Here is an 11,984-nt window from a genome sequence, read left to right on the forward strand (position 1 = left end):
GAACTTGGCATGCAACTCCAAAACATGTATCCAGGAAATCCAATTTAAATACGTAACACAAGTAAAATATCAGTCTTGTGAAGGAAAAGATTGGATTTAGGACAAAGCAACTATCAGCGGAGATGCATTAAGAACTGATACTCATGTGTGCATAAAAAGCTTATAGTGCATGTGCTTATGTGTATGTGAGAAAGGGAAAGAAGATGAATCACCTCATATTGGGGGCTGTGTTCTGGGTCACGGGGGAGAGTGGGGGGACAGATGGCAGGCTAGCGCTGGCTGGAACCTGGCCGCCTGCTGCAGGGAGAAACCAAAGAACTCTGTTATTAGTCTGGATGTTGGACAAGAATAAGACGCTACGCACACGCAGGCACACACACACGCAGGCATGCACCCCGGGGAGCAACATAAACCTGCGCGGAAACGTGCATCTTATGAAATAATACAATGGCCTCCATTCAAATGTATAGAGCAGGGGATTTATGGTCAAATAGGGCAAGTGGGGGTACAAGTATAGCTTTATGGCCAGATAGCGGATGATGTACTCCGAGGAAAATACGTCTTCCTTATCAATATACAATTCTGAGGTTTTCATGATGGAAACCTCTCAATAGTGCATTAAAGGTCGCGTAATGTTTCACTGTCAGTCCGATTATTTTGCTTGTTGAATATGACAACCATACATCACATGCAGAATATTACGTGTTTGTTATAAATAAGAACCATTTTCAGTGTTACACCTGTGCTGGAATGCGAGATGTTCAAATGATGACTGACCCCCCCCCCCCCCCCCCACCGAATGGTTTTTCACTCGTTAAGTCATTACATACCAATTTACCCCTCTGGCCTGTTTTTGTGACGGTTTCATTATACAACTAAAAGGTGCTTTACGACTTCATTCTGGAGACAGAGGCACACAAGGTACAAAGTCTATGTTTGATTGATCTGGCAGTAAATTCACTTCCCTGTGGCTCATAAATAAGCTAATGCCCAACAGAATATGGAGGAGGGGGGGATTCCTCTGGTGTTGCAGCGCGCTTGTTTTTCCAGCCAGGACCGTCTCAGAGCAGGGATAACTCTTAAGGAATGACAGACAGTGTAATGTGGACTGGAATGTGTACGTGCGCGTCAGTGTTATTGTGTGTGTGTGTGTGTGTGTGCGCACGCATGTAAGGTGTTAAGCAGCGCCATGTGGGCCTGGTGAAAGTATCTCTCTCTCTCTCTCTCTCTCTCTCTCTCTCTCTCTCTCTGAAGTAGCTCCTTCAAACAAAGGGGAGTAAATTAATGTCTCCATTAGTCCTCCCACTGCCCCACTGAAATTCACTCACAAAGCGTATTTACTCAACACGGCTCGCTGACACAGAGCCCCCCGTCGCACACAGCTTCAACAATGATCATTTTTCACAGGCGCGCACGCCGGTGAGTGCACGTCCCATAAAAACAATTTGCTTTAATACACATTAGCTGATGCAAAAAAAGTGATCAAAAAGAAAAAGAAAAATGCTGGTCGTCGGATCATTATTGTCATTATCAGCAAATATTGTCGAGTTAGTGCGGCTATAAAGTGACAATAAAAGAATAAAAGTTTATTTTAGTGATTGACCTCCAAGTCACTCCTGGAGCAGAAATCACTGTAGCATTAAAGTTCAAATTATCAATGTATCTAGTAATTATTATTTACATTTAAATTAAAATGCTTAATGCATGTATGACTTCTTTCCTTGTTATTTACTTTTATAAAATAAAAGGCAGCTGGAACCCTTTTGTTTCACATTACGTTTTCCGCCTTTATTACAAACACAGCAACATTATTCTGCCAGTAAACTCGCCAATAAATATTGACTTTTTCAAAACGCTCATCCAGGTTACGACTCCTCAGCCCTTACAGAAACACTGCCATTAAAATATAGTGTGTGTGTGCGTGTGTGTGTGTACTCACTAGCCGCCGAGTCTGCGGAGGCGCTCTGTGACGCGTCGCCAGAGGACACCACGGCGACGCCGTCGATGGGCGTCCCGCCAGACACAGAAGAAGCAGCGGTGGCTGCTGGGACGGCGGCGGCGGCAGCGCCCGGAGACGGTGCCGTGCCCGCTTTCTTTGGAGCAACGACGACACTCCTGTGTAGAGAAGAGAGTTTGTTTTTTTTACCGCCCTGGATAGAACCAAACCAGCCACGTCACGACTCCATTACACCAGAAGAGTCATTACTGCACATGTGGGCAGCATTTCAACTGTTTACTTGGTCGTACCCAGAAGAACTAAACCGGCCTGCCAGTGTGTAAAGTGTAGGGCTTGGTGTGTGTGTGTGTGTGTGTGTCTCTGTGTATGTATGCACAAACAAGCAGAACCCGCTATGGGTGTCAAAAATGAAAATGTTTGCCAATCCAATGTAATCCATCTAAAGCAAAAAGTATGCCCGTTGTTATTTACTACGGGTGCCTGGATTATGAGGGGGGGGGGGGGGGTGGATTTCTTTCTTTCCTGTAACGATGTAGCACAAGTGGAGCTAAATCCCCAAACAGCGAAGAGCAGATGGGAGGAGAGCGGCATGCAGATAAGCTGTCAGTTCAGAGCGTGGGGCTCTGACAGACCACTGGCCGTATCAAAGAGAGCCTGGCCCTGCTTATCAGTGCTGACACAAGGGAAGCAGGGTCTAATCACTGGCTACTGCTCCCCCTCAGAAACACAAACCGATGCAGGCTTCAATAACGGCGGCCCGCGCGGAGACAATGGCGAGCGCGCGTGCGTGCGTGCATTCCTGCAGATGTCCGGGAGTTAGTGTTCACGCACATTTTCGTGCGTGCACACAAGAGGACAGTCGTCCCTGGCTCCCCCGTGGGGCGGACACATACCTGGCTGCACTATCAAACGCTGTTCTCACTTGATTTAAGGCAGGTGATCAGATGCAACAAAAGTTGCTGTGAAGCCCCGACAGCCGAAACTCTGCTTCAAGTGATCTGTGTATTGAGAAGAATACAGCTGGCAAAGAAGGCCAGATGATTTACAGTTGTGTTTAAAACACAAAACCCAAAAGGGGAAAAGGGACGGCCAGGAGAGAGGGAGGAGATAAAACAACTTCTGGTGACTTGCTGGTCTGATAGAGAGCAGCGGGCTGGATGCTGGTATCAGGAAACATGGGCGGCGCTGACGTGAAGCACCCCAAGTGTCAACAGCCGGGGAGGGAGACAGAGGCCCCCCTGCTGTGTGCAGGGAGGGTGTGTCAACTGGTCCAATGTATTTGAATATATGCATATGGCTGTGCAAATGAGTGCGCAAGGGCACAAGTGTGTGTGTGTGTGTGTGTGTGTGTGTGTGTGGGTCTGCCGGGGAACATCCCTCCGTGTACGTGTTCGGCCTTTCCATCTGCTTAGCAAAGGCCCAGTGAATTATTCAGCAGGTCATTAGCCACACTTATCATGAGTGGGTCGCCCCAGTCGATTAATCAGCCGTCAGCGGCCCCACTCAACCCACAAACAGGAGCCCAGGGCAGCGTGTGTGTCTGTGTGTGTGTGTGTCTGTGTGCTGAGGCTGCATTATTTAAAGGCTTTAACATACGCTGGATAAGTGCGGTAAACACTGATTCCAGTAATCTGTGCTATTTCAGGTAAAACAAGCGCGAGAATCGGTAAGGAAGTGTAGCTGGTGCGTCAGTGTGTGTATCTCTGTGTGTGCGCACGCGTGTGTGTTTGTTAAAATACCATTCTCTAGTGTGTAGAGACGAGTGTGTATCCATGAGCATATTAATGTTCTAACTATCATTTCTTAAAATTCCCACCAAAACATTTGCATGTTCACGCATTCAAATGGTGACATTCCAGGCTGCGATTGGATGATGATGGCTGGTGTGGGAGGGGCAGTAACTTGATGACACGAGCGATTAATGAGTGAAGCAACTAGGATTTGACGGTATGAGAAAAGCAGAATGTTTTTTGTGCGTGTGTGTTCTGATTCTCTGTGTATTGCTTGTGATTCTGGTAAACCAATCACTTCGTATAGGATAGGGTAAAATATCCAATAATGTGCTGATATATCGATACATTCTTTACCAATGTATCAACATCACTTTGTTGGATATGCATTGGTCTTTAATCAAATTACTTTTTGCATTTTGAGTGTATAACCATTTTTCTTCTGAACTCTACTTGATGTTGTCGGCCCGTGTACAACACTGGTCTCCACTCCTGCCCTCTTACCCTGAAAAGGATTGCAGTAAAAAATAATTGGCTATGGAAAATATGTAGCTATTGGATTTTCATCTTCTCAAAAATCTATACTTTAAACAGTAACCTGCCTAACAGATTGATTAGGCTTCAATGGAAGTGTCGAAATCTAGAAGTAGAAAAATATCTTTAAGCAACCAATAAATCTTCTATAAACACAATATTTGATTACTTTGATTAATGGTTGCTAGTAAGTGTGTTTCAGTTGTATCACAAAAGGATAACTTGTCTGCTTGGGTGAGATCCTGAGAAAGCAAAAAAGCTTTCACTCATTCAGTTGTGCTCGTTGTCAGACATGCTTACGCTCATTCCTAAGCGGTACATTAACAACACTTCAGCATCAACACGACTCATCTGCCCGTTCGACTCCAACATGCATGCAGGAATGCAAACAATCGCACCGTGTATATCCCCACGTCCAACACTCACGTCTTCAGGGCTGAACCATGAAGGCTAAATCATCGGCTTGTACAATGACACTGTTTAGTTCTGGTTTGTGTCAGCAAATATTTGCAGACTGGCTGTCATAACAGGGGCATGGCTGAGAAATGGATGGGAGAAACCCAGCAGGTCTCCACTTGTAAATAAATCAGTAAGGATACTTCACCCCCTCCCTCAGGTTTTATCTGGGAGATCCCAGCTTCTTTCATACATTGGCCTCATAAATCCTTCCCTCTGGGCAAGTGTAAAGTTTGCCATGCTCAGGCAGGGAGACGTCGGTGTAGAATATCAGCCATAGCTTGTACTGGTGTCAGTGGGAGGCTTACTGGTTCGTGGGAGATGCTGGGCCGTGATTAGAGTCATTACGACAAGATAATAAACAGGGAGGGTGTCTGCATGTGTGGTAAGTAGAAATGGTCAGGGCAAGGACTAGAGACAGCGGGCTGATAAAGGGCAGCTACCTCGGGAGATAAGGGAATAAATAAATAAATAATAAATAAATGCATCTACGCACACGCCACAGACTGAGTTAATCAAGTCAATACACTTAGTTTTGATTATTAGTTTTATTATTAGCAAAATGCCGCAGCTGGTTTAGAATATTGAAATGTGAATATTTGCGTTTTATAAGGTTTTATAAAGATCTGATGCTGTTTGTTGTACAAACGTGGACAATTCCTTGTGGGCTGTGGGACATTTTCATTTTTTATAATCTCACATTTTATAGCAATCACAAATATTCATCTAGATTTTATAGAGAAAACTCTTTAACCTGCTCACAGGTTTTCTGTGTATCCAAAGTCTAATCCATTCATAAGGCCGCAATCAAAATAATTCTGTATGTATGAAATTAAAAGAAATATACTGTTGGTTCTGATGTATTTTTAAGGAAATGAACAAAAAGACACACATAAATATGTATTTCTTGTTACCGAAATGCTTTAACACTAATTAGTTACAGCCCCGCCGCGTGTCCATGCGTCGACGCCCTCTGTCCTGGTCTTAAAAAGGCAGCCTGGGCCGCGTACCCCGCATGAAGAGGCTCCCATCGGCGGCGAGCGAGCTGTTAGTCTATGTTCTCCAGCTCTCCTGACGTCGCCTCTTCCTACTGAGTGTGCTCAGCGGACAGGAGCCAGTCTAATCCCCCTGATATGAGGAGCGCCCTGAGACCTGACAAAGCATTCCTCAGATAAAGACACGCGATCACAGAGATGCCCGTGGAATTCCCACAGTTGGGGGCCGGCGGACTGACTGAGTGTGTTTGTGAGAGAGAGCGACGGAGAAATGTTTTCTTCAGTACATGAGAACCTTGACATCACATCCCACAGAGACTCTTTCTCCCCCCCCCCATCTCCCTCTGTCTCTGACTCCCCCCTGCCCCCCCCCCACCCTTCTCAGCCGTTTTTGGATGTCTGTCTCGGGAATCAATGCTCCAAATGCAAACCAGACCACTGACCGTCTTCTCTCACCTGGGCCCGTCTGTGGCTTCTGTACCAGGCTCCGCTTTTGAAGCCCTCGCCCCTGTCTGTTTACCAGTGCACCTCACGGGGGTGATGCAAATGACGCATTCGTGCCAGAGAGACGGGGGTAACGGCTCACATGTTAGACAGGGGGGAGACGAGCAGCCGCAGAGATGAAAAAGAAAGTCGTTAAATATCAGTGACAGGGTGAAAAGAAGCAGCTTCCTGCCAGCTTCGTTCCTCCGTCTCTTCATTTCCAGACAAGTCTCCTGTTTTCCATGAGACGGTCTCTTTGTTCGGCGGTTAGCTTGGAGATGAGCAGCTACATCAACAGCTAAAAGAAACAACAATGGGAGTAAGGAGGAAAGAGTCTGGGACTAAAAGACTCCCCTCCAGTTCAAAGGGGTTTCTGCTACAGAATGTTTTTTCATGATCCGCCTCCTCTGAGGGTACCAAGCTGAGATGTCTTCAAGGTCTGACTTTCAAAAGTCCCTGTAGCTATGTTGGGATAAACGGTAGGAAACTGTCAACTGTGAAGCTTGAGAATCACGTGTATACTTGCACCACATGGGCTCTTGAGAAACTGACAAAGCTGTCGGGGTTTGCACCGAAGAAACTATGCCCCAGATCTCTTTCCCTCAAAACCTGATGCAGAGAGAGGAAAAAAGGGATGCTTTGCGACCGTTACGATAGTGAATGCGACATGAGCCCTCACCGATCAAAGGAGCGGAACCGCTGTGACGAGTCTCTGGCCGCGTCGCCCGCACCTCCCAGAAACGCCGGCTGCAGCAGACCCGGGTCCGCCGCGGCGTCGGGCGGAGCGCTCACCAGGCTGCGCAGGATGTCCTTCACGTTCTTGCCCTTTGAATCGGCGGGCAGTCTGACCTCGGAAGACAGCGTGGACAGAGCCTCCGAAATGGCGTCCGGGCCGTGGGCCGCGGCGGAGGAGGAGGAGGAGGACAGGTCCGCCTCGCTGGCGGCGGTGGAGGCGTGGTCGTCGCCGATGCCGGAGTCGTACCGGCGGAGGGAGACGCCGTTCTCCACTTCGACCCTGCCAGAAATGGCGCCGCTATCTATGAAAGCACAAAGAAATGAGGAAGAGCTGTGAGCAACAAAGCAACGTCTTCTAGTTCAAACCCCATTTTTGGTCAAGATGTGAACATCAGGGAAAACACAAGACTAAACAAAGTCCATTTTATTATTCTATCGTTTATTAATTTAGTACAAGTACAAAACTATAAAGCAACAAAACATTACGGATTACAGCGTCATCTAGCGATGAAGGTAAACATTTGAGATTTGTTTCCTTTGGAGCCGTCGTGTACCTGTGCTCCTGGCCGACTGGGATCGTTGAGGGCGCCTCTTGTCGTTGTGAGGCCCCAGGATGTCGCGGTACTTTGACACCATGAGGACTGAGATGAAGTAGACGACAGCGAGCGCCAGAAACTGGGCCTGCTTACTGTCCTCCTGAAACAAAACAAAATACACTAAACGATCTGTGTCGTCATCAAGAGGCCCGCCGCCGCCCCCCCGCGTGCTTTCTGGACGACTCACGATATCCCTGAAGACGACGGCCCTGAGGCGGTTGATGTCCATCTCCTGCAGAAGCCGGTCCAGCTCCGTGACAGAAGATACGCCACCGGTCACTGCGTCAACGGGGCTCTGCGTGCATGCATGACAATCGAGCCATTAGCCAGCAAATCAGTGACAATCTCAAAAGCCAAGAGCGAGCAGCACATGCACGTTCACACCCATCGGGATGTTTATTAATCCATGTGCACTTCACGAGGCAGGGTAAGGTTTCACAGTTTAGGGGAGCTGTCCCCTCCTGGGATCATGTCCTTAACATAATGGCTTTTCTGTAGAGCCACTGCATTATAAATGAGCTTTAACACCCGGTTCAGGGAAGAGCAACAGGACTTTACTGGAAGTCTCTGTATCAAATCAAAGGGGCGATGAGCAAAGGCCTTGTCTAGTGTCAGAAATAGCAACCGGTTTGGTAATTCAATAAGATATGAGCGAATGCAATCGCACTTGGTGGTTGTTGCAGAGCAGGACAACGGACAAACACTCCGTCTGGTTTCCTATTGATTACAGGAAGAGGGCAAAGGAAGACTCGGCTATTTTAAGAGTGTCAAAAAGTCCGGTAGACTGAAAGTAGATGACTGAGATTTCCCATGTTGTTTTGCGTTTTAAGGGAAAACAATCGCACCCACCCGATAACAAGCCGTGAACAAAATGTGCAAGAGTATGGGCTGAGCGGTGGACTTTGGTTACTCGCCTGCGCCGCCGCAGACATTGAAGGTCCGACTGCAGCGCCGGGCCGCGCGGACGCCTCTGCGCCCTGCTGGGATTGGGCCTGCTGACACTCCAGGCAGTTTCTCACTGCCATAGCACACACTGAGGAGAGATGCAGAAAGAGAGGTTACGGGATATCATTTTCAGAGTAATGTGTTGGGTGGATCACGGCGACACCCATAAAAAATAAAAGATGGCATACCTAGTCCATGGACAAGATAAAATAAAAAATAGAACTGCTCATAAGCGGAGAAAATCACAACAGGAGCAGCTGAGGGATAAAATAAAAAAAAAACGAAAAGGAGAAAAAGTGAGGCCACGACAAGGTCAGTGCTCTGGCGAACTCTGGCAGCATCGCTCACTCTTCCCTGCTCCACCTCTCCTCCCAAGGTCACAGTGCAAGGGTGTGCTCTTGAATCACATCCACTGCGTGCGGCTCCCATAACAAATGACACTGCTGCGAGGGCGGGCACTTGCTGACGAGGCGGCAAAAATAGGACCGGTGTCGCGAAGAAAGAAAAAAAAAAAACATCTCGTGGTCCGACAACTTTATGTGGGTTCGAAACTGGCACGTTTACCATTCTTTAATCTAATTTGCCGCTCTCTCTCTGTTGGAGCCCCTCCCAGCCCCCGTCGTTCCGTACTTGACAACTGACAAATGTGAACTCTGAACCATTTAGATTACCAAGGAGGAAATTATTCCGTCTGGAAATGGGCTCGCTTTTTCCATTAGGACTACTCTTTCATACAACCATTTGTAAAAAAATAGAAAAAAAAAAGAAAAAAAAGGAGAGGCTGGAGGGAGGGGTGGAGATGCTAAAACCTTGTTAGTCTCCCAAAATCAGATTAGGTACCAGCAATGGGGAGCGCATACCTCATCAAATATTCATTTCATAACGGCTGCTTTCTAAAACTGGACCTGTAGTACGTTGCCATCACTTTCCAGGAACCCCCCCCCCCACCCGACAGCTCCAACGATAACTGAGCTGAGAGGAGCTCTTTGTAAACACCAGTTTGAATTTTTTAAAAGCCTTTTTGTTTGTATCCTTCACTGGAACAAAAATCTAAAAGTAAAACCGCTATGCCACATATTGTGCACCAATACATATATTGAACAAAGCACAAAGAAATGATTGAAATCAGTGTAGAAAGCATTGCAACACTTGTGAGTCTGTGTGTGTGAGTGTGTGTGCGTTCATGTGATGAACTGTGTTTGCTGAAAAGGTGCACCGCCTGAAATGAATAATGTAAGAATTGCAATATATTTTATTCAGCTAGAGCGTGCCTTGGCTTCCGTGCTGTCAGAGGAAACTGTAATAGCCTGGAACAGAAGGCAGAAAAAGGCCTCGGGGCTGCGCTGCTGCAGCACACTGCAGCCAAGGCCATTATGTAGAACTCACTATATCATGATAGCAGCCATTTTAGAGTGTTGCCATGCAGTGGGGTTATAATAACAAGATAAGAGAGCGCTGATACGAGCAGAGTGAAAGAGGCGAGGGAAGGAGAGCGGCGGCTGGAGGAAGAGCAGAAAGAGAGAATACAGGAGGGAGGTTCAAAAGGGCTACAGGGAGCCATGACTGAGGCGAATACAAGAAGCTACTGCCGGCTGATATGAGGCGGATCGATGAACAGGAGGAGGACAGAGGGGCTCGGTAAAAGGGGGAGATAGAAGACGGAAAAATTCGGATGAGAGGAAAGGCGTTTAGACAAATAAAAATTGCGGGTCAAAGAGATTTAAAAAAAAAAAAATGGGACTCGCAAAAGATTGCATGCGCCTATTAAATTAAAATAAAAAATAAGCTGAGTGACAAGGAAGAATGCAAAGACACCAGAGTGCGTACCGAGGCGAAGGCTCTGTCTGAGGATGCCCCCCGACGACATGTTTTTCTCGGATTCTATCTCTGTGAAGTTGAGGGAGCTGGCGAAGATGAGAACGTCCACCAGGTTGATGAGCCGCTGCAAGAAGGTGACGGAAGCCTCCACCGTCAAGCCTTGGGATGGTTCGATGTTCTCCAGCTCATGCTGGTAGTAGAAGGAGGAACATTCACAAGGATATTAATGGAGTGAAAAAAGATTGAATTGTTCATCAGTATGTAAAAACAGGTTGATTTCGAAAGTAGCTAAAAACTTTTTTATATTTAATTGTTAAGAAAATTGAAGAAAAAAAAACAGCCTGAAATGTATTTTCAGGATTAAGAATTTGTCTTTATTTTGTTCTAGACCAGATGCAGATCTAATACAATGATTTTGAACTTCAACCAGTTTCTTTCGACCGGGCAATAAAGTCATCGACAGAGGCAAAGAATCCTGGAGGAGGAGCACTGAGATGAAACAACACAAAAACAAACTAACAACGTTAGGAGGCAGCTAACTGTGGGCTGATGTGATTGGAAAAGGTCAATGTGGATGGATTACTTCCTGCGACTGAAGCCATCAACATACACACAGCTGTGGTTAAACACACACACATGCACACACGCACACACACACACACACACAAAGACTCACGGAGGAAGAGGTGGCAGCAGAGAGCAGAGGTAAAATGCCTCCACAAGCCATGATGAGGTTGTCCACCACCTGGGAGATGAGGTGAATGCTGTTGTGGACAAACACAACGTTCTCGCTGCTGTTCACAAAGTCCAGAACCGTCTTTGTGGAGTGACTGAGAGGGAGACAACACATGGCTCTGTTAACAAAAACACAAAGAATAAGACCAAAGTAGAAGAAAAAAAACGGTTTGATTTTTTGGGGGCAAGTAGATTGAAACACAGTTGAAATTTGCTTTGGCAAATTGGTGAATGAAACCAAAAAAAATAAAATTCAAATAAAAAATAAAATCCAGAAACAAATAGATAAAAAGTGGTAGGTGTTGTCACATGATTTGCCTCTACGTTAACTAACACAATGGCGTGTCAACATATCATATTGTGTTAAATGTTTAATGTTCGTAGGTAAAAATATCTTTTATGGAGACATCTGTGCTTTGGTCTAAACCACATGAATGTCCTCAATGGGACATGCATTTCAAAGTATCCCTGGAGACTTCATTTTCAGTTTCATGTAATGTTTGTGGAAAAGTATATATTTGTCTTTAAGTGTATGAATATGCATAGAAATTTCCTGAAGTAAATGCAAAAAAATGTACATTCACATCGAAAATTTCAGGAGTGAAATGTCCATAGAAACACCACAAAGATTCTTTCAGGCACCACTCGCTGAGGAGAAGGCTTGTGAGATGGGATCTCCCGTCTGCTCATCAGAGGCACCCAATGCCAATAAATCTATATTCCATTAATCAATTAGGACAACAAACGTAGACTAAAGCATTAGCAAAGTCAGAGTCAGCGGATCGTTACCCTACCTCCTCCACATCTGGACATCTGTCTCAATAGAGAAGAGCAGGTCAGCGAGGAGCCGTTGGTGCATGTGGGACCAGCGGAACTCTGGGATGCGAAACATCGTGGAGCGAGGGGCCGACGTGCTGCTGCCCTCTCTCTGCTGACCTGAAGACCCTCCTGCTGCTGCTGCTGCTGCTGCTGCTGCTGACTGGTCTTGGCCTGTTTCCTT

The 11,984-nt window shown here is 46.4% G+C and overlaps 1 protein-coding gene across 6 annotated transcripts in view; it reads right to left on the bottom strand.

Moving 5' to 3' along the window:
• Nucleotides 1–11,984, bottom strand: part of lrba (LPS-responsive vesicle trafficking, beach and anchor containing) — a 152,715-nt gene that overhangs the window by 99,777 nt on the left and 40,954 nt on the right. For 4 of the 6 annotated variants that reach the window (XM_037471217.2, XM_037471221.2, XM_037471220.2 and 1 more), the window contains exons 23-31: nucleotides 11,779–11,981; nucleotides 10,926–11,079; nucleotides 10,259–10,439; nucleotides 8,401–8,519; nucleotides 7,674–7,781; nucleotides 7,445–7,586; nucleotides 6,835–7,192; nucleotides 1,940–2,115; nucleotides 213–297 (exon numbers count right to left, since the gene is read on the bottom strand). In XM_037471217.2, the coding sequence (XP_037327114.2) occupies nucleotides 213–297; nucleotides 1,940–2,115; nucleotides 6,835–7,192; nucleotides 7,445–7,586; nucleotides 7,674–7,781; nucleotides 8,401–8,519; nucleotides 10,259–10,439; nucleotides 10,926–11,079; nucleotides 11,779–11,981 (1,526 nt within the window). The remainder of the gene's footprint in view (nucleotides 1–212; nucleotides 298–1,939; nucleotides 2,116–6,834; nucleotides 7,193–7,444; nucleotides 7,587–7,673; nucleotides 7,782–8,400; nucleotides 8,520–10,258; nucleotides 10,440–10,925; nucleotides 11,080–11,778; nucleotides 11,982–11,984) is intronic. The other 2 variants (XM_037471218.2, XM_037471216.2) reach the window with 2 other exon arrangements.

This window comes from Pungitius pungitius, chromosome 9 (assembly GCF_949316345.1).
Source record: "Pungitius pungitius chromosome 9, fPunPun2.1, whole genome shotgun sequence".
NCBI classification, from domain to species: Eukaryota; Metazoa; Chordata; class Actinopteri; order Perciformes; family Gasterosteidae; genus Pungitius; species Pungitius pungitius.